Source organism: Paroedura picta, chromosome 14 (genome assembly GCF_049243985.1).
Source record: "Paroedura picta isolate Pp20150507F chromosome 14, Ppicta_v3.0, whole genome shotgun sequence".
NCBI lineage: Eukaryota > Metazoa > Chordata > Lepidosauria > Squamata > Gekkonidae > Paroedura > Paroedura picta.
Genome location: NC_135382.1, coordinates 10,772,570 through 10,800,516, shown reverse-complemented (window position 1 = coordinate 10,800,516; position 27,947 = coordinate 10,772,570). Strand labels below are relative to the sequence as shown.

General features: G+C 46.0%; 1 protein-coding gene and 1 long non-coding RNA gene across 2 annotated transcripts in view; one reads left to right on the top strand and one right to left on the bottom strand.

Annotated features, from left to right (window-relative positions):
- The window catches only part of CYSTM1 (cysteine rich transmembrane module containing 1), a 58,146-nt gene extending 30,669 nt beyond the window's left edge, over window positions 1–27,477 (bottom strand). Inside the window, exons 1-2 of the mRNA XM_077310927.1 lie at window positions 27,377–27,477; window positions 4,675–4,928 (exon numbers count right to left, since the gene is read on the bottom strand). Coding sequence (XP_077167042.1) covers window positions 4,675–4,909 — 235 coding nt within the window. The 5' untranslated portion in view covers window positions 4,910–4,928; window positions 27,377–27,477. The remainder of the gene's footprint in view (window positions 1–4,674; window positions 4,929–27,376) is intronic.
- On the top strand, window positions 63–15,213 carry LOC143824072 (uncharacterized). The gene is made up of 3 exons (XR_013226679.1): window positions 63–358; window positions 1,881–1,942; window positions 14,832–15,213. It is a non-coding gene; the product is annotated as an uncharacterized LOC143824072 (long non-coding RNA).
- Window positions 27,478–27,947: the final 470 nt, after the last annotated feature.

The window sequence follows — 27,947 nt, the reverse complement described above, 5'->3', positions numbered from 1 at the left end:
CTCAAAAATTCCAAGCAAAAAATATACACAAAAATTGCTGTTTGGGGTCATTGCCATGATTTTCCACATTCTAAACATAGATAGGGTCTCTTTGGTATTTGCAAAGCATATCACTGAAAAAACATTCACTGTCACTTGCAGGTTCTTGGGGTTTCTTTTTAATTCTTCTGATTTCCTGGGGAATGGCATTTCTTGTGAGCGATTACCAGGCCAGGACAAGACTTGGCTGTGTTTTTTGGATGTGGGACACATCTTCTGCTGTACCTTGTCAAACAGAAATATAGACAGACATGATGGATGTTGTCCCGCCCACAAAGTGTTCCAGAAGATGGAGGTCCCAGCCAGCAGCTGCACCGATGTGAGTATTCACACATCTACGACCAGGGGAGTCAAGGCAGCAGTGGAGCAGGAAACAGGAGGGGGGCGGGGAGGGAAGGGAGTGAGTGTGTGCTTGCTTGGAGGGAGGTTGGGAAACCACTAGGTAAAGGGGGAAACAGGAGGGGGGGAAAGAAGTGAGTCTCTGTGTGTTTGCGAGTGAGGGAGGAGAAAAGCAGCAGGGAAGAGGTTGGGAAACCAACAGATAAGGGGGAAACTGGAGGGGAGGTAAGGGAGTCTCTTTATGTCTGTGTGTTTTTGGGTGGGAGGGGACCCTGACAAAGTCTCTCCAGAGTAGGTATGTGTCCCACATATCCTTTGAGAGTCAGACTATCAGGATATTTTTTTTCTGCATCATTGCTGCCACCTCTGTCCCGTCATGCTCATCCTCAGCCACACAAAAGAGAACTCCCTTCCCAAACTATTTGCTCACTAAAAATCCAATATCTTACACTACAGCAGACCAGCATGGAAAATGGCAGCCAGTTGTGGCTTGAGTTGTATATTTTTCCATGAAGCCAATGTGATAAGCATAAGGGAAGGGAGCAAAGTCCTTAAAAAATGCTGGGGAAAGAAGTGCATGACTAATAGGAGGAATGCTTTTGTGTACCTTATCATTATTGGTGGAGCAATTTCATTAGTTTCTGGTAGGAGTGAGCCATACGGAGATGTTCAACACTTGATTTTTGGTGGGAGGGATCACTTAGGCATGGAATTGAGGTCACTGTGGGGCACTGTGCATGGGGTTGGACAAGATGACCCTGGAGTACCCTTCCAACTCTATGATTCTATGAGAGTTACAATAAAACTGATGTGCTGGCAGTACCATGTGACAATTTATCTATGATTTCAAAGCTCTCAACCTTGCCTTTCTATCATATAAATATAATAAAATAAATTAATAAATAAAATTTAGAACTCAGCACATATTATTTTGGCATATTTAAGTATACATACCTCAGGTTTATGCACTTAAAACTAAATATGTACCCATAAAGAACTTGACAGCCCAAGTTCCAGGTTTTAATGAGATGGTTGAACCTTGTTTCAGAATGCTAAGTGTTGTTTGGATTTGAGCTTATTTAGAAGGACTCCCTTTGTTGATTATTAACTGCTGTGAGTCCCCAGAAAGTCAGCCTTGGGAGATGGTTCAGCCCTCCCTAGGTTTTCCCCCCTTTTTTCCTTTTTCTCTGTTAACTGAAACACAAATTAACTGTCTGGTTTCAATTGGCTGTTGAATTGCTGAGTGAAGCACTGTCTGCTAGAAAAGATGGCTTTTAATGCACACAAAGTCTTCATTTTGTTCTTCCACCCTGGCTTGCACTGCAATGCCCCTGTTGACCTTGCAGACATCCTATTCTGTAAGACTGGTTACATGGACAACTGAAGGATGCCATCCTGGGATGCTTGAAGAAGTCTTAAACAGGCAGATTTTAAGGTGGCAGCAGTAAGGTTTATTTGAAGTGAAGAAGAGCTGTTTTTGATACCCTGCTTTTCATTACCAGGAGTCCCAAAGTGGTCTACAAACACCCTTCCCTTCCTCTCTCCGCAACGGACACCCTGTGAGGTAGGTGGGGCAGAGAGAGGTCTAACAGAACTGCTCTGCAAGAACAGCCCTAAGAGAACTGTGCCTGTCCCAAGGTCACTCTGCTGGCTGCATGTGGAAGAGTAGGGAATCACACCCAGTTCTTCAGATTAGAAGAACTGGTGAACTCAGTTAACCCTGAATTATGACAGTGTACTATCATACACATTATAGCATATTAATTGTGCAGAAATGTAGTCACATTGAAAAAATAAACATATCCTTGGAAATATGTTACACTTGTCTACAGTACTCATAGGAATCATTGTCTAATGCAGATTTTATGTAAAGACATGCCATACACTAATCTTAAAACACTCACACCTTCCTCAGCTTGGGGGGGGGGGAATAGAATACGCAATATGTGTGATGATGTGCAATCCCCATGTTCCAAGGTCTCCCTTCTAAGTGTGAATGGTGCCCTCAAAGAGTATCAGGCACCCTGCCCCTGAGGAGTGGAAACTGCGGCCCTCCAGATGTCCATGGACTACAATTCCCATGAGCCCCTGCCAGCAAACGCTGGCAGGGGCTCATGGGAATTGCAGTCCATGGACATCTGGAGGGCCACAGTTTGACTACCCCTGGAATGTCATCTTAAGCTTAAAAGGTGGCATCTTCAAGATTGGCAAGCAACTGGCCAACACGCACAATTGGCAATTCCCTGCTCAGAATTCCTGACCTAAATCAGGACCATAGCAGATATGGAGAGGGTGCCTAAGTCTCCTGTAACCCACTCCTACAACATATTCTTGACCCAAAGTGCCCCAAGGAGAAACCTGAATGCAAATACTCCCAACAGGGCAAACAGTGGTCTCTCAGGGTAGCTTCAGATTGGGAAAATGGTGCAGAGAGTGAACTGTACACCCTTCTTCTCCTGTGGCGCAGTCTCAGTCTGAATGAGACTCCTTTGCCAGGACTGCACTAATCTGTAACTGTTATGCACGCAATAGTCTTCTGTGCAGTCCCAAAGAACAGCAGAGAACTCCCAATGTTGCCTGATGGGAAGGCCTCACTGTCATGACACGGACTTTGTAACACGGGAATGGGTTTGTAGCGAGTTGTATCAGTTGCTGAATCAATTGCAAGTTAGTCTGTTTTTTTGTTTTTTTTAAGAAAAGAAAAAGGAATATTAGTCCAACCAATGGAGCCACATTTAACATTAAGCAGGGACTGGAAATGAACCAGTCTGTCAAGGAATTTCCCCAGATTTGCCTTACTAGCAGCCTTAGGGGAGGCTTCTTTTACCAAAATAAAGCCATTCCAGGCTCAGGTTTAGTTCTTCCTACGGAGAACCTCTCTGAATGTTAGTCATCCCTTGGAATTCTTACTAGGAAGGCAACTTTTTCTTTCTACACACAAAACACCCTCAGCTATGGCACTATGGACCCAGCCTAGGAGTTCTGCTATTAGGAGTTCAGCCTAGTTCTCCCACAGTTCTGCAGGGCCTGCAAAAGAGAGCTCCTCCACCAGGCATTTGCCTGAGACTGACCACAGGTCCCCCCCACCTCTGACATCCCCTCCATGGCCTGAAGCAGCCTGACCTCTCTAGGGAGTTTAGCTTGTTATGTTGTTATTGTTGGGATCACTGAAGTTGTTGTTTAGAACCTCTGTTGGGTTGTTATTGTTGTATATTATGCTGTATGTTGACACATTCCATGTATCCCCTATGATGTTGTATGTAAACCGCCCTGAGCCATATGGAAGGGCGGTATAGAAATAAAATAAAATAAAATATAAATTATGGAACCCATCCACATGTTTCAGCAGAGCACAGCAAGTGAGTTACATGAATTGATTTACATATGTTCTATACAAACTTTAAATATTTATTACACTTTGTACAGACTTTTAAGTTTCACCGTCAACAACTATGATTGTTCTAAGAACAGAATTTTACTTCAGCCCCAATTAAAAATGGTCTCTCTGGGAAAGGGGGACTCTCTACCATTACAGATCTCTACTCTGCCAACCAACAGCCAAAAACAAGCACATGAGGGTTGGGCCAAACTTTCAGGGGGCAGCAGGGGTAAGAGCAAGCAGGAAAATGTCATTCTGAGCAGGCTACTACTGGCTAATCAAGCCAATTACAAGGATCATTGTCATGAGAGGAAATACTGGCACAGTGACAACCTCACTCTACGGTCTCTTGCACGGAAGACTCACAAGCATTTAATCTTGACCTGCTTTAATTTTGGAATGCTACAGCCGGCAATCCATCAGAAGCTATGACATGCAGGCAACACCACTATTAGAAGGCAAAAGGAGCAGGACCTGCGTTCGACAGCCCAGACTGGCAGAGATTGATAATGATTTAGAACAGGCTTTCTCAACCAGAGTTTCATGAAATCTTGGGGTTTCGTGACAGCCCCTGAAGGGTTTTGCTGATTGTTTGGTGAAGGAGTAAGGCAGGGGTAGTCAACCTGTGGTCTTCCAGATGTTCATGGACGCTGGCAGGGGCTCATGGGAATTGTAGTCCATGAACATCTGGAGGACCACAGGTTGACTGCCCCTGGAGTAAAGGGGGAAACGTTTGGTCCAATCCCCATGTGCTGACAGGACAGCTATAAGTGCAAGGAAGCCAAGTCAGACCCTCTCAATTTGGTGAAGTTAACAATCCCTTATTCTGGGGGTAATAAGCATACCAATAAGAATATACAAGACAAGCATACAACAAAAGCATGAAGTCAGTACTGGTTGATGAACACAGATGTTACCTGTGTTTTTCGGTCCATCTGCATAGACTGGCCCAGGAGGTGGAGGAGCATTCTGCCAACCATACTGTGGATATCCCTGGTAGCCTGGCTGAGGTGCTGGATATGGACCCGTAGGCCCCGGGGGGTAGCCAGGGTAGGGGCCGGGACCTGGGGGTCCTCCTGGCTGTTGGGTATATGGCGGGTACGGGGCAGTGGGGCCCGGGCCAGGATAAGGTGGAGGATTTTCGTAGTTCATGTAGGATGCGAAGTGTCTCCTAAGAAAAGGAAAGCACAACAGATTTAGCTTTGGTTTGTTTCCCTTAGTCGTGCATCAGCAACAAGCAGGACTGTTCTCCAGTTCTACAGATGACCACGCTTCTAAATAAATCTAATTCATCTACTTCTCAGAATTATTTCTGCATTGTTTAAAGGAGTAACACTTCCAGGAGGGGGACTTTGGTTTGATAACATCCTGATACACAGGATGCTATTAAATCATTCACAAGCAAAAGCATTAAGAGGCAGAGTGTTTCAAGTCTCTATCTGAAGTAGCACTAGAATGAGGGTGAACTACAAATGGCTGCTCTACGGAACAGCCAGCAGAAGCATACAAATACTCACAACATTGCAGAAGCACTGAAATTATGCTGTCACAATACACTTTGCTTGCTAAAGTGACTCAAGGAATAACCTATGTCTGTCTCTCAAAGTGAGAATCTGGAAGGTAATCCACACAGGGGGTGGAGGGGTGGGGTGGCTGAGAGGGGGATTGTGTTATATCCAGTTTAGGAACTCACATGCCCATGTTCAACTGAGCGTACTTCAAGGGTGCTTACAACATTAAAGAAATCCAGATTAAGATAAGATTCTACAAACCATGAAAGCAAAAGATAAACAACAGCAATTAGAAACACAAATAATAAATAAAAATAAGACATAGCAGCAACAGAACAAAGTTAACAACAAATCCATTATTAAAGCCTGGGCTTTGGGCTGCGGAAGAGGGGGGTAGTTTTGATCTGCCATTCAAAATCAGGGCTGCATAAATATGTCTAGGGAGGCCAGATCAAATATAAAATGTCATTTTAGAACTTCAGAATCAGGAATCCTTTATTGGCATATGAAACTAGCACAATAAAATCAGTATAAAAAGATATGAAGGTCAGAGTTGAATAAAATGACAGAATGATAATAAAGAACACCAAAGGAAAACAATAAATATGCTACAAGTTGCTCCTAACACTTATCCTGGGTGCAACTTCATGGCACCCTGCAAAAATTTAACCACACTTTCTGTTAATTCAACGCTGTTATTAAAATAATACTCAGGAGCCTGGACATTCTACCCTCAAGTCCCAAGAACAGCTAACAGCTATTAAATTAAGTCAAAGGCTGCTTAATGTGAACAAAAACATTATAAAATCATATATATATGCATGATGTCTATTATTGGTGTTTCCTGTTATTTATTCATTCATTTATTCATTCAGTTTATATTATATGTTCTAGACGGGATGGAGAGAGAGGTAAAGTATCTCTATAGAAGCCTCTGGAGCTCATTCAAGGAGCTCTTTCTACCAGGTTGGGGCCAGGACCAAGCCCAAGCACACTTCCTGGGGGCCGGGGACAGCCAGAAGACCAACAAAGCTTAAGACCAATGTTCTATGCAAGGTATGAGCTTTCGTGTGCACGTACCTGAGGAAGTGTGTGTGCACACAAAAGCTCATATGCCTTGAATAAAACTGTGTTGGTCTTAAAGGTGCCAATTTGTCCTGCTGCTTCAAACCAACACAGCTACCCACTTGAATGGATCTACACTGTGTTACTGGAGCTAAACTGTGCAATCATTTTGGGGCTGGCTCCATCTCCTGCGGCAGACATTTTGTTGCTGCATCCACCATGCCGTGTCAGATTTCCTGCACGCTCAAAAAGATTGGGGACTTCTGTTCTAGGGAGAGTCTGGCTAGCCTTTACGGCAGCATCAAAACCCACAAAGGACTCAAATGCAGCCATATATTCTCAATCCATGTTAGAAAGGAACAGCACTCTATTTGCACAGACCCAGCAGGTTCTGTGTACCTGATTAGGCACTGAGATAGTAAACCAGAGTGCAATTGTGGCTATGGGTAGAATTTAGTGCTTTACTTATTTTAATTTTTTTTCAGATTTTTATGCTGCCCTTCCCTGTGGTCTAAGAGCAGCTTACAAGAAGTTAAAATAGTAAAAAAAACACAAAAATAAAATGATTAAAATTTAAATCCACTATACATTGAAAGTCAAAGAGCTCCTGCTTCCTCTCCAGTGGGAGAAGCCAGGAGTACAGTGCTATGATACCATTGGTAAGTGGTGTGCAGATGTTATTGCCTATGTAGAGAAGCCAATTAATTTGTTAATGGTATTCTATAGGCCTCAACTACAGGCCTTGTTTACCTTTAAACTACCAGTGACAACCTGATCCTTGGGACCGGTAAGTCAAATGTGGCTGGTCAGGTTTACCCAGGTACACCTTCACCAAAATAGCTTGTTCACCCACACAGCGTCAGGTAGTCCAAGAACCTAACAATTAAGGGCAAAGAGGATGAGGAAATCCATTCTGGGGAGGAAGCCTATGTACCCAAGCGTGGCTCCCTAGTACTAGGAAGTCACAGTCATGTCTCACTGGTCCCCATCGGCATTCCGAGAATGCTGAGTCCCACCATATAAATTTTAAAAAGACAAGTTTGTAGCTCCTGTAATTTACATAATCCAGAATCAAAGTGGAAGACACCAATTGCCTTGAAGGGACAACCAGCCTCCAGCAGAATAGTAGCTTCTGTCAGTGATCCGTAAGTCAAACGAACAGGACTCCCAGAGTCAGAACAAGGCTTCATGTGACCTCTTGCCTTCCTGCTTCTGACAGTCATCAGACCATTCCTTTCTTCTCTCCTGCTTGCCATTCTTTGCTTCACTGCTGGCCCTAAACATCCCAAGACTGCTCATAAGCTACAAGGTGGCGTTTTAACTGTTAATAAGAGGCTTTGTTTACATAATCCTTTGTATAATCATCTCAAGAGGAAGAACCTGTACCAATCCCCAGGGGGCAATTCTTGGTTCCTGTGCTTAGTTACGGGCTCCCTTTTCCTGCCTTGTGGGTTGTTTAAAAAAAACAAAACCAGGAAGAGATTTCCCCCATCTGCCTCGCATTGTTCATAGAGCCCTGTAAGTTGCAACAACAGCCAAACCTAGGAACGTTCCTAGGAAAAAAGCAACTTCCATACTTGGCTTCTCAGAAGAGATTTCCTCCTGTTGCGAAATAATGCTGTAAATCAGCTACACTTTAGCACAGGGGTGGGCAAACTGTGGCCCTCCAGATGTCCATGGACTACAATTCCCATGAGCCCCTGCCAGCGAATGCTGGCAGGGGCTCATGGGAATTGTAGTCCATGGATATCTGGAGGGCTACAGTTTGCCCACCCCTGCTTTAGCAGTTTCATTATCCCCACACTACAGACAAGAAAGCCAAAGGAACTGTGGTTTGTATTAACAAAAGAAAATGACAGCAAAAGAAAAGAGGCCCACAAAATATTTACGGTTGTTTTCCGTCTGTAGTGACAGAAAGCATGCACATTTCATGAAATGTTCTTACAGGCACTTACCTGTTTTGTGACTTCAGTACAGTAAGCATTTTCCTACCCCCCACACACGCCATCTTATTGGTTTGAAAGCAATTAGGAAAGAAGCTGCAAATAAGACACCTAGGCATATATGTCTTGCTGTATCTGGAATACTATGCACCGTTCTCATCTCTAACTCTAGGAAAGCCACACAGGAGGGCAAAAGAGAAAGCAAGGTGTAAAATAAAAGAGAATTTTTATTTTTAAAAAGGGGGTACAATAGAGGTTTATAGTATTAAGCACAGTGCAAAAGAAAGCAGATAAAGCATGTTTCTCCCTTCCCCAGACTATTAGAAGGGGGGAGTCATCAATGAACAGGAGAAAATATCTATACATGAGGTATGGGAGGATGGGTCTATCAACAGCTACAAGCCAGAACAAGCTGTAGGACCACTGGAAATCTCTGGACTGATTGTCAAGGGATTAGACGCAGTGGTTCTCAACCTTGGAGTCGCAACCCATTTGGGGTCGCTTGCCCCCTTCCCCGGGGTCACCAGGTTGCTGGCCGCCGCAGCGGGTGACAGCAGCGTGTGGAGGTGGCGGCTTGCGGAGCCATGGCAATGGCCGCCTCCATGCCACGATTGTTGTGCACCTGCGCACGCACTGCCCACACACACTGCTGCTGCCACCGCCAAAGGTGGGGTCACGGCACAGGTAAGGTTGAGAACCCCTGGATTAAATGTAAACAACTGGGAAATCCCACCCACCCCAATAGTACAATATATCAAGATTTCCGAGCTCCAGGCCAGGCCAGGAGCATCCTACATCCAGAAACCCTGACCTGACCCTCCATGACTGAGTATTATGGTCCAACTGTCAGAGCACTGTGCTAATCACAAGGATGTGCTAAACAGCACAGGAGGCACTTGACCCAGGACAACTTGAAACTTAAGGCCACTGAAGGACTATCTACAATTGCTAAGACACATTACCCTTCCCTTTTGTCACATAGGATAGACTGATCTATACTGATTAGAAATCATGTCTGCAATTACCCCAGCCCCATCCCACCCAAAACTGGCAGTCTTCAAGCAAAGGTTGGATACACACTTTTCTTGGATGCTTTAGGATGCTTTGGGCTGATCCTGCGTTGAGCAGGGGGTTGGACTAGAAGGCCTATATGGCCCCTTCCAACTCTATGATTCTGTGATTCTCTGAAAACACTCCACTGTCCTCAACACTCTATGACTTTCGGAGGGCAATAAAAATGACCAGGTTGCAGTAATAAATGTGCGACTATCAATTTTGCCATTAGAAGCAGTGATGCGAAATCTCCAGGTTCAGAGGCAATACACTGCTGAACATCTCTTGCTAGCAGGTCATGGGCAGGGAGGGGTTCTGCCACCATGCCCTGTTTGTAGCCTTCCCAGAAGTAGCTGGTTAACTATTGTATGAAGCAGGATATTGGACTTGAAGAAGGAAGTCAGAAGGAACGGTTGCGCAAATAATGAGTTTGGGAATTTCCTAAAGATTTGGGGTTGACCTTGGGGAGGACAAGGACCTCTGTCAGGTACAATGACAAAGAACCCGCCCTCCAAAGCATCCATTTTCTCCAGGGAAATTGATCTCTGGAGAGGATATGAAATTCCCAGGACCCATCTTGAGGCTGGCATCTCTATGATGGATCCAGAGCCTGATCCAGCAAGTCTATCTTGTGTTCAAGTTCTACCTTTGTCAGTTCAGTAAGGTAAGATCCTGCCCCTTCCCCTTATAGATTCAGGTGGGTCACTGTGTTGGTCTGAAGCAGCAGAACAAAATTTGAGTTCAGCGGCATCTTTTAAAACCAATAAAGTTTTATTCTTAAAATAAGCTGTTGTGTGCATGCGCACAGTAAATACCCAGAATAAAGCTTTGGTGGTCTTAAAGGTGCCATTGGACCAAATTTTTTTTTATTATAGTGAAGGCTTGCCTAGGGCATTTCAGACAAGGCTGAGACATGCACTAGACATTGCCCAGTTTGTAATTGGACACATCAGCTATTAATGAGCCATACAAATTGTTATGGCTTCCATAAGAGAAACATGCAAGCAGAAACATACACATTCAGGGATTTTTACAATTCACAGCAGATTATGCCAACTCACTTCTGGGATTCTTAGCATACAGATGTCAATCTTGTAAAGCAAAAACTGCCTCCATCATCATGAAGGTGTCTAGCAGATGCATTACCACAAATATGAGCTTTAGGATGTCAAACTATTAAGTCAAACATTTAAAATTAGCACTTTCACAGTGAGTCAAGTAACTAACTAGGCAGTATTGTGGGAGCTGGGATTAGACTGATTTCTACTTGGAATCCATGTCTTTTTTTGCATCAGTTCAGGTATGATATATCTTCTTGTCATTCAGAATGGCTCATATACAGTAACAAAGAGAATAAACATGGCTTAAGACAGAATCCACAAGACAATATGATACTAACTGTGAGGGACTCAGCAATTATTGTAAAAGTAGCTCCTCCTACATAAAAGTCCCAATAAAACCAATCATAACCCCCTTAATAGCACAAAACATTGTGAAACAGAAATGCCCAGTACATTTATACCAGCCCAAATCAGAGAAATAAATCTTTTCACCTGCTTTGTATAATCTGTTAAACAGATACCATAGGAGGGAAGCAACTGATGCATTACAACTATTTAAAACATAACCATATCTGTAAATCGCTCGGGGAGAGGTATAAATAAAACAGTAAGGCTAAGGGGGTGGGCTCAGTCTGGGATAGGAACCAGGGGCCAATGATTGGCACTTTGGCCCCGGACTGACAACAGAGGGGCCAATCGGCAGGCACGTCGCACCTTCTGATCGCCCCATTACCCAGGATGCTGCCCATTCCAGCCTGGGAGCTGCCCTGGGGAGTCACCAGGTAGGCGGGCAGCTGTGGGAGGCTTTCGTGTGGGCCTGGGAGCAGGCCTGCCATGTTGGAGACGTGGCAGGCCTCCTCTGAGGCCCGCAGGGAAGCCAGGGAATCGCTGGGGAGGGGGGCAGCCAGGAAGGGGGCTGCCTTCTGCCTGCTTGCCTGGCTGGGTGTGCGTCCCGCTGGCGGCCTTGGCTAGCTTTGTTATCTGCTGAGGATGGGAAGGGAAGGGAAGAGCAGGGGGAGGCGGTCTGGCCCAAGCCTGCGCTCGCACGGCAGGGCTCTCCTCGGATGACAGTCCACAGAGGCAGCATTGGCCTCAACCTGAGTTGCTCAGCTCGGCCCCAGGCAAGGAAAGGGAAGGGCTCAGCGGTGCCAGCAGTGCAGGGCTGCTGGCCTCGGCCGTGCTCTGTCAGGCTGGGGAAGATGGCTGGGAGGGCAAAGCGGTGCTGTTGCCGGCACCTGATGAGGAGGGCTCAGGCATGGACGGGGACTGGCCAGGGCAGGAGTGTGCTGCCAGGCAACCCAGGGATCTGGCATCGTCGTGGGGGGCAGTGGGCCCGGAAGAGCAGGAGCTGTTCCGGCCCGTTGCTCAGCGGTGCAACTTTGTGCGAAACTTCGGCGGTGGCATCTGGCCCTGCGGCAGCTCAGGATCAATCTGGGGCAACCCCGGAGCCCCCCAGGCAGCCCCGGAGGGTCGAGGAGGCGCTCTAACTAGACCTAGGCCCGGATTGCGCGGGGCAGCTTGAGGAAGAGGGGCTGCCCCTCCCCACAAGGCTCTACTCAAACAAAGAAACGAGGCTTGTGTTCCGTCCAGGCCCCCCTTCGCCGAGCTCAGATGGCCCTCCCCCACCCCTTCCCCTCCCTTTCCGACCCCAGCAGCACCGCTGCTGCCATGCTCGCCATGCTCGCTGCCTCAGCGGGGTGGGAGAGAGCCCGGGGAGTCGACGGGAAAGGGGGCAGGCAGGGGGTGCCCCAGCACCTTCAGAGCCCATCCTTACGGACGGGCTTTGAAGCCTAGTTGAATAATATTTCAATAACAGGAGCTCTCAAGATATAACTTCCTCAAACACCCAAATAGAAACTTTTAATCACCACCCTATTACGGTTGAAGCAATAAGCTGTCATGTGGACTCCACTTGCCCCAATTACAACATTTACAGTTTAAATTGACATCCTGCCTTATTCACATCAGTATGCTACCCAAGACCTTCTGAACATCTTGCCTCAGGTTAGCAAGCAGTGTTGCAGGGAGGAATACTGTGACGCCAAATGAGGCCACATCCTTATATCTCTCCTTGGTGCAATACAATTCCATCTAAGCTTTAAAGTATTGGTTTAGACCAGGGGTAGTCAAACTGCGGCCCTCCAGATGTCCGTGGACTACAATTCCCAGGAGCCCCTGCCAGCATTCACTGGCAGGGGCTCCTGGTAATTATAGTCCACGGACATCTGGAGGGCCGCAGTTTGACTACCCCTGGTTTAGACATTGTGTGGCTTTTGAGTCAGGACAAAAATATACATACTTAAGACAATTTCATGAAGATTATAGGACATGGAAATTCAACTGTTGAACTCTACCCAACAGAACACTTGCTCTTCCCCTGTTCTGGGATATCCAGCCAACATATAAAGCCTTACTACGGATCTATACTTGCCAGACTCCTATCTATCAAGAAGGGCCTTTGTACTGGCAAGAGTAAACTCTTTTAACTCAAATGTGTCATCGGGAAGGTTCCAAAAAGTTCCTGCATCAGAAAGGTATTGTCTGCATGGATGTGAAGTCCCGGACATCCAGTCTAATACAATATGGATTAATGTGAAGTCCTGGATGCATTAATCCATATTGTATTAAGACTATCCAGCCTTTTTGATCCAACGAGCTGCTATTCAGGATTACCTGACAGATGTAAATTAAAGATGCAGATCTAACTTCCTTACTATAAAATCAATGTTCTGTGAAAGGGATCTTACCAAACTTCCTAAGCTGCCAATGTACTTGGGAATATGCTGAGGGTAAACAGTCACAGTTTGTCAATGCAGAAGGAACAAGCTTAGATTTGTATAGTATAATTTATCTTTTGGGATTTAGTTACATTTTTCCTTTCATTGGGATGTTTGTTATGCCAATAAAGGTGTCCTTAGTCAAGGTTTGCCTTTTTTAGTAGCCACTGCTCTGCCTCTTCTTATTCATGCCCCTGGGGTTGCCTTCACTCAGAACATTCTAGTAATTGCAGGAATGTCCCTGAACAAAAACAGACTTTCACACACACAAAATCCCACACAAAGCTGCCTTATACTGAATCAGATTCTTGGTCCATGAAAGTCAGTATTGTCTACTCAGACTATCAGTGTCTCTCTGGAGTCTCAGGCAGACCTACTGTTTGGTCATTTTTAACTGGTGATGCCAGGGATTGAACCAGGAACCTTTTGCTTGCAAAGCAGCAACACTTTTGCTGAACCATAGTCATTCTTTTGCAAGATGCAGGTTTCTTTTTTCCTTGGCCAGTTATTGCCAAAAGCCAGCACAAATAAACACAAATTAGACAATCAAGTACTTAAGGTTTCCTCTTGTTTTTAGAATATTTTATAAGAAGGGGTTCTGGTGTCCTGGGTCCTGTACTGCAGCTTGGTTTGGAAAGGGGAAAGTCCTTCCTTCTTCCAGGACATACAAGATTCATGCGATGCTACAAAGCCAGTACTGTGCCAGCAAACAGATTCAATCATCTTCAAATTATGGCTGCCAATTTCTAAGGAGATTTCAGAGCTAATATCTTTCTAAGACCTGAAATACACTCCAATCCCAGACTCAATTGTTCAGTAGTAAGATAAAAGCATTTGGCACCTGTTCAGAGGCATTCTACAAAACCACATACTCGCAGACCTATGAAGATAAGTGTGGGCCAACATCCAGCTAGAATAAGCTATTTGCACAAAGAGGGGCTGTCTCCCACACAGCTTTGCTGTTCACCCTGGCCCAATGGATGGAATAAAACCCACATTCAATTATGAGGCAGGGGGAGGTTGCCTTACACAAACCGGCCTGGTCCATATCTGGACCTTGCAGATAGTTTCAAACAGTAGCCATGCTGCTCTTCAGTAGAACAGCTAGAAGGAAGTCCAGTAGCACCTTAGAGATTTGGGAGGGGGAGGAGAATCAAAGCTCTCTTCATCAGACAGAAGTAGGAATGGAAACCCTTGAGTCTTTATATCCCAGTCTGAAGATGAAAGGGATGCTGCAAAAGAACAAATGAGTATAAATCTGACCTCAAAAATCTTAGCTCTCAAAAACTAGTGGCAAAACATCTCTATCTTCCTGGACATTCCATCGCTGACCTGAGAGTGGCAGTCCGCAAACTGAGAAGCATCACAATGGGCACCAAAAGTGACTCACAGCATCATTCTCCTCCCCTCCATTTTATCACAATAACCATGCTGTGAATTAGGTTATTGGGCTGGCCCAAGGTCACTGAACAAGCTTTCTTGGCACAACAGGGATTCAAATCTGGTCTCCCAGTTCCTAGTTGCCCTCCGAGAGGGCACAAAACTAAGCCTTCCAACTACTAGGCAACACCCAGCACTAAACCTGAATCTATAATTTACAGTGTTCAAAATAGTCTTCGGCTTTGATAACAGGCAGCTTCATCTGTCCTCGCTTTATCTCACAGGGCCCTGTGGAGAATCACAGAAGATACTTCCCGCCCACCCAAGTTTTTCTTCTTGGATACGTACAAGGTAGGATGCGAGAAAGAGATGGCCTTAACAAACAACTCTTCCCACCCTACCAAACAGAAGTTTGTTTTGAAAATAAATCTTTATCCGGGCAATATAAATTGTGGGAGGATATACCAAATATTGACAACAGTACTGTATCTTTACTGAGGCTAAAATGTTAGAATAGTGGCCTGATTCCATAAGTGTTAAATTGAAGCCCAGTAAACCCTCACCTATCAAAACCACACGGTGCAAACATTCACTTATTTTTCCAACAAGTATTGCAAGTGCAGTTCTTCTGAAGAGTCCCCTGGTTGTATTTTTTTATTTACTTAATGCCAGGTTCCATGATATGGAAGCATTACATCTCTCTCTCTCCCTCTCTCTCTCTGTTTATAACAGCTATGGTGTAGGAGGAAGGGGACTGTTGTTGTTATATTACACTGTTGTTTGTTGTTATCAAGTACTGTTGTTATATTACACTGTTTGTTGTTATTAAGTACTGTTGTTATATTACACTGTTTCACTGTTAAATAAATGTTATATTGAGTATACATTGTACTGTTCACTGTATGAGTTATAATGTAAACTGCCCTGAGCCAAAAGAGGGCAGTATATAAATAAATAAAATATTAAGAGTTTCCACTTGAATTGGCAGAAGTCACAAAAGCCTTTTTAAGGCCTTAAGGATGTTCAAAGAACCTCTTGTGGTGCAGAGTGGTAAGGCAGCAGGCATGCAGTCAGAAAGCTCTGCCCATGAGGCTGGGAGTTCAATCCCAGCAGCCGGCTCAAGGTTGACTCAGCCTTCCATCCTTCCGAGTACCCAGCTTGCTGGGGGGTAAACGGTCATGACTGGGGAAGGCACTGGCAAATCACCCGTATTGAGTCTGCCATGAAAACCCTGGAGGGCGTCACCCCAAGGGTCAGACATGACCCAGTGCTTGCACCTTTACCTTTACCCTCTTTCCTGAAGAGGCTACACTCAGATACGGAAAACACAGTCCTCAGCTACCTTGCCAGAAATATATCAGAAGTATACTCAGCAGGTTCACACAGTACATTGACTCGGCCAGAAATTTCAAGAATACGGAATGAAATATGCAGGTGCTGTCAATGACAACTAAGTCATCCCTGATGTAAGCTGCAGATTTTTAAATGATCACAGCAACTGAAGGCAGCTTTTTCTACTATTGGCCTCTTACAGAGAAATCACTGGAGAGCAAGAAAATCCAGAGGCTGGCTGGAAGCCTAGAATTACATTTACCCCAAGAAGCAGAATCCCCCTGTGATGGTAAAGATGACCCATTTCTTAAAGCCACAATGCTGCGTGACCACCATGATTTCCAGGCAATGGGTTAAGAATTAGCTACTAATAATTACCATCTGCAAGCCTCTTAGCTACTGTCCAGCTCTGAACGCTCTGGCATTCCTAAATGCTTAGCCAGGCTAGCCTGATTTCATCAACTCGCGGAAGCTAAGCAAGGTTGATTCTGGTTAGTATTTGGATGAGAAACCCCCAAGAAATTCTAGGGTTTGCAATGCAGAGGCAGGCAATGGCAACCTCTCTCTTTTCCTTGCTACCCACGAAAACCCTACATGGTGGCCATAAGTCAGCTGCTGCCTGACGACCCGCTCTACCACCGCTACAGCTTGCTGAGAACCTGTGCAACTTATGTGAGGGAAAGTCAGTTTGGCCGGAAGCAACATGCCAAATGGGCTAAAGGGCAGTGGACTTTGCTGTAGTCTTAACTGTACAGTCGCTGTCAGCACATTTAACCCTGAACTAGAGGGATCCAAGACAGGACTACTTAAGGCATGGCCTTTCAATCATGTGCATAAACCATACAGACTAAAATACAAAAGAGCATTCTCCAAAACAGGCATGCAACATGGATGCAAGTAGCAAGGAGTTTCTGTTTTGCTGTGACTTTCTGTGGCAGGTACCTACCTAAGAAACCCATTATACTTGGAAAACTTAATGAAGCCAGTTTTTGAAAACCCAGCACAGTCAAACTTACCGTGGGTTTAAAATGTTTTAAATAAGCTCAGTGATTCCTTCAGCGTTAAAAAAAAAATTCTTATGTGACTTTACGCAGACATACATGAACCACGTGAGTTCAATGATTATCCACGGGATGGGGGGAGTAATATGCAGCTTCACTTTTCATGTGTAAAGTCCCAAGTAGCTTTGAGAATTCCCCCAAACTTCCATCACATTTGTTCCCTTCTTAGTCTTTATTCTAGCTTATCAATTGTCAGCAGGTAAACTACTTGTGAGATCTACCATATTTGCCGGCGTATAAGACGACCCCTCAACATTTCCACTCAAAATATAGAGTTTGTTATATACCCGGCCCACCCCCTGCATCTCCCTGTGACTGGCACTAGTGCGAGCTCTGTGTAGACAAGGGGCAGGCCAGAGCACCGCTGCTTCCCACCGAGCAGGACGGGCCAGTCATGCCAAAAAGGCTGGCACCCCTGTCTCGCTGCTGATGCTCGCCGCAGCCATGCTGATAGCCGCCGCAGCAGCGCTGGATACTGCGCGATACTGGATGGAATGTAGAATGAGGTGGGCGGGCATCGGGAGGCCACTATGGGCACCGGGCGGGCATCGGGAAGCCCCTATGGGCAGCTATGTCTAGCCCAACTGAAGTGTACCCGGCATATAGGACGACCCCCCCCCTTGGAGGCATGTTTTTCAGGGGGGAAAAGTAGTCAGTTTCCCTTCAGTCTCCCTTCAGGAGAGCCAGTTTGGTGCAGTGGTTAGGAGTGCGGACTTCTAACCTGGCATGCCGGGTTCGATTCTGCGCTCCCCCACATGCAGCCAGCTGGGTGACCTTGGGCTCGCCACAGCACTGATAAAACTGTTCTGACCGAGCAGTGATATCAGGGCCCTCTCAGCCTCACCCACCCCACAGGGTGTCTGTTGTGGGGAGAGGAATGGGAAGGCGACTGTAAGCCGCTTTGAGCCTCCTTCGGGTAGGGAAAAGCGGCATATAAGAACCAACTCTTCTTCTTCTTCTTCTAGTCTTATACGCCAGCAAATACAGTATGTAATATCAACCCTGACTGGCAAGCGGCCTCTCTTCAGAATGCAACAGAATGAACAACAAGGACACATACCAATCCGTGTCAGTCAAAAGTAAGTCAGAGTATTCCAGTTTCTTCTGGGGTATTCCCAGCCGACCAAAGGAAGCCTGCCAGACTACAACAGAATGAACACCACTCCACCCTCGGCTCAAGCCCATTCACTGCTCAGCAGAGGGTAAACAGTTCCTTCCTGCTGCTAGCCTTGCTAGAATCCGGCCTTTTCACCAGAGACTTCAGCCTCTCTCAGAGAGTCACCAGCTATTAAAGTAGGGCCAGATCCAACTGGCTGGGCACCCGGACAGGCCTCAGATTTGAAATAAACAACTTCTTTGTCCTTGCTGCATAGGTTGGGCTCATCACCAGACCACTACATTTTTAAAGGCATCATTTTAAATACTTCGCTATGGTTCCTCTATTTGCAGAGGACATATGGGGGTGGAAGGTGGATGGGATACGACTTGGGGCAAGAATTGCAGACAAGGATTGGCACAATTCTCAGTGGGTCAATGAATTATATGGAACAAAGTAAGGAATCTGCAGCCAAATAAGTAGATGACAGGGAGTCCTACCCTCACCCCAGACACTGTGCTGGAAACCAAGGGATGATACACTCCAGGTCTAGGTGCACTTGGATTTAGTTCAGGGGTCCCCAGTTTGGTGCCCATGTGGACCATGGCACCCACCAAGTGTTTTTAGAAAGCAGGTGGGGCCAGATGGGCTTCTGATTTTCCACTAAACATCTGATTGGCAACACAGATGAAAATAGCACTGTTCCATTATTAGCTGCCATTACAGCGTTTGTTTTATTTTGTCATGTCCTGGGTGCTGAGGAGTCCTTCTGAAACCTAAGTTTGTTGGTACACATGCTGAGGGTGAAAGTCAAAAGCCTCAATCTGTCTGGTGTTATTACTCCCACCAGCCAGGAAAAATAGGGGGAGAGAACCATGAAGAAACTTCCAAAATGGTATGTTCAGCACTAAAGTGATGCCTGCATGCTTCAAGAAGTGGTGTACTGCAGGTAGGCCTGGCCATGCAGTCTCATTCAACAGTAGTCTTGAATACTGTAATATGCTGTATGCAGGGAGGCCCTTGAAAGTAAGTGAATCTTCAGCCGATGCATTTGTGTCTTATCATTCACTGCAGTGAACTTACTGCACCAATTTTGAGGTTCCTGAGTTGGTTGCTATTTCTTTCCACATTCTATTGAAGATCCTTGGACTTAACTACTAAAACCCTTCATGACCTGGATATACACACCTGAAGGACTCTGCCCCCCCTCCCCAGGCAGCAGTATAGCACTCCTCAATAGAGCTTCCTCTCTGTTCCTCCTCTGTTGCCAGGGTCAATCAGCCATTACCTGGGACCAAGTGTTCTTATTTGCTACCCCACTTCCACTACTTTGGAAAAAGCTTTCCGAGAGGGTCCACCTTGCAGATGTTCCTTTCAAAGAAGATCCAGTATGCTGATGACATCCAGCTATTCCTCCTGTTGTCCAGCAACCCAGAGCCTGGACACTGTGATTGAATGGCCGAGGTAGAGCCAGTTGAAACTTAATCCACCTAAGACTGAAGTTATGTGACTGGGTAAGACTGGGCCTGTGGGGAGATGGCAGCTTCTGATGGGGTCCAGCTCTAGTTAATGGACTCAGTGGAGAGTCTGGCTGAATGCCTCTTATCTTGGCCAAGTTGGTGTCCACAACTGCAAGGCAGACTTTTTTCTGTCTACTCCAGGCCTGTTAGCTGCCCCCCCCCCCATCTGTCCCAGCTGGATCCGGCCACAGTGATTCACGACATAGTCACCTTCAGAATAGACTACTACAATTTGCTCTATGCTCTGAAGGTACTTCAGAGACTTTAGGTTGTCCAAAACACAGTAACCTGTCTTGAAGCAACTGCATGGGCTCTATTGGTTTCAAGTAAAATACAAGGTTGGTTTTGACCTTTAAAGCCCTAAATGGACTGGGACCATCATACCTAAAGGATTGTCTCTCCATTTACGACCCCCTTGGCGCCTGTGGCCATCATCTCGTGGCATACTAGTGGTGCCAGGTCCTCAAATCACATGTTTGGCATCTACCAGGGTGAGAGTTTTTTATCTGTAGCCCCTTCCTGGTATACTGTCCTCCTGGATGAGACCCAGGCTCCCTGGAACCACCCTATGTTTTACAGGCTTACAAGGCCTTTCCTGGTAAAGCTTATTTTGGGGGCTAAATGCTGGATCCACTGCAATCATTGTAGATTGTTTTCTGTGTACTTTGTATTTATAGAATTTTAGCTATATTTATTCCCTCTGTTTTTATACTGCCGTGAACCACTATCAGTCCAACTTTGTGGAGGAAGGGTGGTGTGTGTGTGTGTGTATGTTTGGTGTAGTGGTTAGGAGTGCGGACTTCTAATCTGGCATGCCAGGTTCGATTCTGCACTCCCCCACATGCAACCAGCTGGGTGACCTTGGGCTCGCTACGGTACTGGTAAAGCTGTTCTGACCGAGCAGTGATATCAGCGCTCTCTCAGCCTCACCCATCCCACAGGGTGTTTGTTGTGGGGAGAGGAATGGGAAGGCGACTGTAAGCCGCTTTGAGCCTCCTTCGGGTAGGGAAAAGCGGCATATAAGAACCAACTCTTCTTCTTCTTCTTCTTCTTCTATGTATATATATATAAAAACTAAAATAATAAGAACAGTTTAAGAGAGATTTATAGCATAATTTGTTCTTGGAGTTAAAATGGTATTTTGGTGGCTAGGATAGTGACCAAGGACATATATCAGATTTATAGCTGGCATTGCATATATGTATTGCTGTATGATGATCTTGTTTTCAAATGTTATATCATAGATGTTTTTTCTGTTGTTATCCATTTTGGCACAACTTGGAAAAGCATCTTTACATGAGAAGGCAAAGGCAAAGGCTTCCATAGCTCCCCTGGCTAGAATCATTGGGAAGAGTATGAGGAACTTTCGGCAGTCCTGCCTTCTACTGCCCAGGGAGGCAGAATCTTCCTCCCAGATAACACCATCTCTTGAAGAACTTTAAACATAGCTGCACAGGCAGCTGGGCCAGAAGAAGGATGATCTGGGGCCAAGGGACCAAGCTCTATGAAGATAGGTTGAGGGACTTGGGAATGTTCAGCCTGGAGAAAAGGAGGTTGAGAGGAGACATGATAGCCCTCTTTAAGTATTTGAAAGGTTGTCACTTGGAGGAGGGCAGGATGCTGTTACACGTAGTAATGGGTTTAAACTAAAAGTACAACGATATAGGCTAGATATCGGGGGGGGGGAAATTTCACAGTCAGAGTAGTTCAGCAGTGGATTAGGCTGCCTAAGGAGGTGGTGAGCTCCCCCTCACTGGCAGTCTTCAAGCAAAGGTTGGATACACACTTTTCTTGGATGCTTTTGGGCTGATCCTGTGTTGAGCAGGGGGTTGGACTAGATGGCCTGTATGGCCCCTTTCAACTCTATGATTCCATGATTCTAAGGAGCTGATAAGCCATTCTGGGGTTAGGAGACAAATTTCCTCCAGACCACATTGGCCAGGGATCCTGGTTTTCTTGGAGGGCTGCATCATCTGGCCATGAGATTGGGGTTACTGTGAGTGGGCAGATAGCTGTGAGTTTCCTGTATTGTGTAGAGGGTTTGACTAGATTACTCTGGAGGTCCCTTCCAACTCCATGATTCTATTTGTTCCAAGTCTGTATAGCAACACATATCCCCATTGACCCATGCATGCTGCAAACTGCCCAAAACACACAGTAGAGGAAGTTATCTGGTGGCAACTCCTCTGTCTGAATAGCTCTGACAATATGAACTGTGCCTATTTTATATTTAGAACAAAGTTGAAGACATAGTGCACTGAATTCAGATATGTTATACACCCACCATGTTACTGAGATGGTAAGCGATACTTTCCATGTTAACCAGACTGTCTACAATTACACAGAGACCTTTGAGCTTCCATGGCGCACCAGAACATTTCGGTACAGGAAACACTTGTCACCCACAGGAAACGTGCATGGAAGCAGGTTATACCGTATCAACTAGAGTTCATTCAAGGAAGTGATTTTAGAACTGGGTTAACAGTCCACACTGGTGCACTGAAATAAGATTTCCTATACAACCACTTAGAACAGCCTGCAAGGGACATGACAGTATCCTTGTGTATATTTACAGGTACTTGAAAGTCCTGTGTGTGCAATCAAATCTTCATGCTGCCCTGCTGCTTAGCCTGCGATTCCTCTCTGTTCTCCTTGTTCACATGATGCTTATGAATGCCTATGTGTGATGTGCTTGTATACTCCCAGATCACTGAGATAGCAATGCAGGGGTTTAGGCTTATATTGGACAACCTATGTTGTAATGTATAGAATGCCAGGATGGTGGGAGAGCAGCACTGCAGAAAGGCACCATTTGCTGGTATTCATATCATTCAACCTTTTTTTGTAAGCTGTGGGGGCAGGTGAATATTGTTATTTTGGAGGGTATTGTTAACAGATGCACCAACTCAAACCTATGAATAAGCAAACCTCCAATACATGGCAACATACAAATCCATTCAAACACACCCAGGTATCATTACTGATGTTGGTAATGTGGTCAAGGCAAGATTACGAAGCTCCCTGTTTTGAATTACTGAGAATGCTCAAAATTGCAAGGGATATTACCCAGGTAATCAAAGTCCCATGCATACTGTCATCGTTACAGCTGGACATATAGAAGAATAATTGCTGGCCTTGACTAAAAATAGGGCTTGTTAAATGTACGCCTATATCTGAACCAGGTCAGACCAGAATCATCTGGAACAATACACACACAGATCAACGAAACATTCATTTGCATAACAATGTCATGCTTGGTTAAGTCCCAAGAGCCCACAGACCAAAAATGCCTGTAGGTTGACTAATAAATTGAGAAAAAACAAAACTATGATCAGCCTGAGAACTGCATTATTGCAACAGTATCAACTGCCCTAGCTAGTTGGGTTCTGTCATGAACCCGGCTTCCTGATCCCTGTTTCGCCTGCACCTTCCGGGAGTCTCTCTAGCTGTACCTGTAAAGCAATAAATCCTGTACTGGCCGTGGTCCTCCTTTGCATACTAAAGGGTATGCTGACAGTATGTTATTGCTCCCTGTTCTCATCCCGCTCCTAATGACCTTGTAGTGTCTGCAATGTATCAACATCCCTGGCGCCTTACTTCAAAGGGGCCATCTGGTCCCACTAGGAATCAAGGACCCTTCCCGCCTTTGCCCCTTACTGCCTAGGTACCCTCTCACCCCTCCCCTATTTGGTCTAGTGTATAAATGCCCCTTGGGGTTAACTGTTCTTTGTCTCTGCCAAGATGTTTTGTTCATGGAACTATGCTTGTAGAATCTCTGAGTTAGATACTTGAATAAAGCTTCCTTTTGGACTTCAACAACTCTGCTCTTGGGGTTCGGCTTGCTAAGGTCTTATACTGGGATGTCTTCTGCCTGGTTCCCGACAGGTTCTCAGCGTATAAGTGTGGCTGTCAAGAATATTATGCGCAAAAGCTGCATTCGCCTAGGGGTTATCTGCCTTTCAGCACCACCCCATTTAGATGTCCAAGAATGGATCAAATGAAATGGATGAATGCATGAAAGGTACTAGAGAACAGCAAGGCCTTAAAGAGGGGGGTGGGTTTCATTGGCACCACTTTTCAAGTCAGCTCAGTCTTGACTTCCTTTCTGCCCTGGCAAGTGTTCTAGCTACACCCCTGTATAACTCAGGTTGCTTCTTGTTTTGTATGAGCTTCAGCCAGTTTTTTTGGTGGCTGGCAACATAATGTGTTTTTTTACACTGACTTTAGGTACCCATGCCCAAATTATCAATCAGTTCTTGCTTCCTGTTCTATGTGTGTTAGATATGTTTGCTTCACTTTGCCGCAATGTGGACTATTACAACTGTTGTTCTGTTTTTTGTGGCATGACCTGACACAAGAAAATCTGTGGTTCTCAACAACAAGTCTTTGGCTTAATCTATGGGACTATATTTTTCTGCTTCCCCATCCATTGATTATTGTTGTGATTTTATTTTTAATCTTTATTTTTAAATTTGGGGTTTTGAAGACATTTATTGTGACCAGTTTTGAGGAGATAAAAGTATTTTAAGATAAATATTTTTTTGCGCTATCCTTTAACTTATATGGGAGAGAGGTAGTCAAGAGTAACATCATTTAATTTATTTCAAACCTTTATATGAAACGTATAGGGAGATTAAATGGAATACGTTCATTGAACTGACTTACTGAACTAGGATGGGGGGTGAGGGAGCTAGTGTCAAAACCTGTGATTGAATCAGGGCCCTTTTGATCTTCAGTCTAATACCCTCCAAACTGAGCCACTGACTGTGTTGAAAGTCAAGGCAGAAAAATGATCATCAGATTCTCAACAGAGTGCACATATCTCTTTGAAGTTTAGCAATATAAGCTTAGCATTCCATATGCCTTTTCCCTAGACTTGCAGCCCGATAATGACCATTATTTCTAGTGATGATTGCTACAGCAAACGCTAATACCTTTAATATCAGATTCAAATGGGTAGCCGTGTTGGTCTGGAGTAGCACAATAAAATCAGAATCCAGTAGCACCGTTAAGTCCAACAAAGATTTATTCAAGGCGTGAGCTTTTGAGTGCATGGATCATGATGTCATGATGGTAGTTTATGGTCTGAGGAAGAGTGCTTGCACTCAAAAGCTCACGCCTTATATAAATCTTTGTTGGTCTTAACGGAGCTATTGGACTCTGACCTTTAAACTCTTCACAGTAGTTCAGTTTATTAAAGCAATGACAAAAGTGTTGTAATATAACCATAAATGCAGAGGGGTAACCTGGTCATCACCACTGCAATGAAAAGCTAACCTCCCAACTCTAAGTTAGTTTCTCCTCAGAATCTTATGATTCCATTACTGCTTTAAAAATTCAACTTAATTCAATATGAGAGCCAGTACAGAAAGCAACAGATTAAGAAATGAACTCATTCATGGTGTAATATTAATCTTGGATATAAGAAATGACACATTTATTCACATCCGTTTTATGTCATACAACAAAACATTCTGATGCAAAATAATAAATAAGATTTGAGCTGTATTGATTTATCACTCAATCGCTACCAATTCCTCTTTTTGTTATAGACCTCATTCCACAAGGCTTTTTTATTCATGCAGGGCACATCTTCTAAATCCAGTCTTTTTAGTGGACATAGGGGGACCTGTTCCTCTTTCACGAGTGGAAAAACTGGTCAGATTCAATCTGTTGTGTCTACAATAAAATCACGGCTGAAAATACTTGGCACTTCCAGGAAATTTCTAAGTCTCATGGCAACCTAGCATCTGTGATTTGTTTAACATACAGTAACATACGCTATGGTAAGAATATGGCTGCGGGCCTTCAAGTGAGGCTTGGTGACTCCGGAATGACAACTGATCTCCAGATGGCTGAGAGCAAATCCCTTGGAGAAAACAGCGATTGTGGAGAGTAGGCTCTATGGTACAATATACCAATGAGGTTCCTCACCCAACCTTCCCTTGCCCTTCCCAAGCTCAGAGTTGGCAACTCTAAGTAAGAATGTTTGGTTTCGCAGTTCAACTGTTTTCGCTGTTTGCTAGGGTTTCTAAATAGATGGCTATTTGCTAGGATTTTATAAAGAAAATTGTGTAACTGAGATATGAAATAGCTCCTCCTCCTGGTCCATCCTTCTTCCGAAAAGGAGCAGCTGTGTCATGTCACTACCATGAGATGCTGCAACACAGGACAGTAACATATGACATCACTACTTACGGTTGTTGCAGTCCAATTCCAGAGCTGCTCCCTATAAATAAGCCTTTAACTGGGTTAAGGCCCAGGCAGGGATTACTCATCCCACCCCTGCAATTCATGAAAGCACCTTAGCTACTATATTTAACATGAGCATCTTCCTCAATGGCCTGACAAGTGTCCAGAATATTATGCTCAGACGTGCTTTGTTTCTTGCTTGCACTGCCACCAGCAAAAGGGGTGGAAATTTAACTCCATCCTCAGAAAAAGGGAAGAGGGGCTTGGCCCCAAAACACACTCATGACTCTCTGCTTTTCATAAACTGTACATGACTTTCTATTCAAATGAGATACAGTGAACTGCACCCAATTCAAAAGGGCGTGGAGCAAGAAAAAAACTATTGTGTGGATAGGAATATGACCTGCTACAAGTACCAGGAAAAAGAATTACAGAAGTATCTCAAAACATATGGAGATAAATCTTGTCAAGAATGCACAGAACAGCCCCGTGGGAAGGAGGTACCAATTTCTTACAAGTGTAAGAGTTTCCCATCAAAAAATATTCAGCCAACATTTGTTGTATTAGAGGAACATTGCTATGTGGCAACTGTACTGCTATTTAGGCATTTCACACATATTTTCATTTTTTTGTAATCCTGCCTTTCTCCCAACACATGTAGAGCAACATAAGTGCTGCACTCTTTTCTCTCAACAAACCTCTGCATAAAGTTGACTGCATAAAAGGACTGGATTTCCTGATTTCATATCCCACCTCACAACCACAAACAAACTCCCCCAGGAGAATAGAGGAAAGCTTGCAGTTTTGCTTCCCCAGCCTGAAGTGTCAGGCTAGAATCTGGGAGTCCCGTGTTCAAATCCCTACTCTGCCATGGAAGACAGGAGAAGCTCCTGCCTCTGTTTGCTCCTTTATATTATCCTCTCAACAACATTGTGAGGTAGGATGGATGGGGGGGGGGGGGGTTGGCTCAAGATCAAACGATGACGGTGGTTGGGGATGTAATCGGAACTCATCTCCTGGAGCTGCATCTCCCTTGGCGCCTCCTGTATGTCGTCGCCCTGGGGCTTCTGTTGTTCGGGATTCCCCCTGCCCTGTCCCAGCCAAAAAGCAATCACAAAGCAGATTCTGTTCCACAAAAAAACCTGTGCTCGAGGGGGAAACAACCGCCCCCCACCAAGTTCTTCTTTCGGGGCCTTCCGTGTTTAAACTTCCCCTACAAGCCAACCCATGACACCTGCAAGCAGGGGGCCAGGGAGAGGATGGGGAGGAGGGCTGCTAGATCTGGACCGGGAAATCCCTGGAGCTTTGGGGGTGGCGCCTGGGGAGGGCAGGGGGCCCAGTGGAGCGAAACAGCCCCAACCAGCCATGGTCTCCAGGGGGGCTGCTCTCTCTCGGCCATTCCGGGAGATCCCCAGGCCCTGCCTAGAGGCTGGCAACGCGGCGCCAGACCCATGACGCTTCCCCGCCAGGCAGTCCCGAGCCGCGCCGCGCCGCGCCGCAAGGCCGCCTTCCCCTCCCCGCGCCGCACCGCAGGAGAAACGGACCCCCAGCCCGGCCCGCTCCTGGGAGGGAGGGAGGGAGGCAGGCAGAATAACGGCCCCGGCCCTCTCCGTCTCGCGCGGGCTCACCTGCCGCCTCACGAAGCCGCCTCAGCCGTCCGCCAAGCGCCGCCGAATGCCCAGCCCGCCCGCGCGCGCCCCCGCCTGCCTGCACTCCCGCCCCGCCCCGCCCCGCCCCGCCCCGCCCCCCGGAGCGCGGCCCAACGCGGACACGGCCTGACGCCAGGAGGGGGGCGGGGCCAGCTCGACCAACAAGGTGGGGGGTGATGCCGCGACGTCACTGCGCGGCCGCCCTTAAGCGCCTCTGCGGGGAACGACAGGGGGCGCGTCTCCTCTCCCCGGGACGGCGCTGCGGAGTCGGCCTTGGCACGTGTGAACGCGCGTCGCGTGCGCAGTCCGCCTGTTTCCCCCTCCCCATCCCTGCCCCAATCTCCGGGCGCGCGCTTTCTGTCAGAGCTGCGCGTGCCACGTCCAGCACGAGCGCCCTCTTTCCTCCCCCGCACCCGGGCGCCTTTGGGTCTTTCCCCATCCCGCTGTGAGTTCTCCCGCTCAGGCCTGCCAGCCTCCCGGTGGGACCTGGGGATCTCCCGGAATGGCAGCTCCCTTCCAGAATGCAGAAACCAGTTGCCCTGGAGACAAT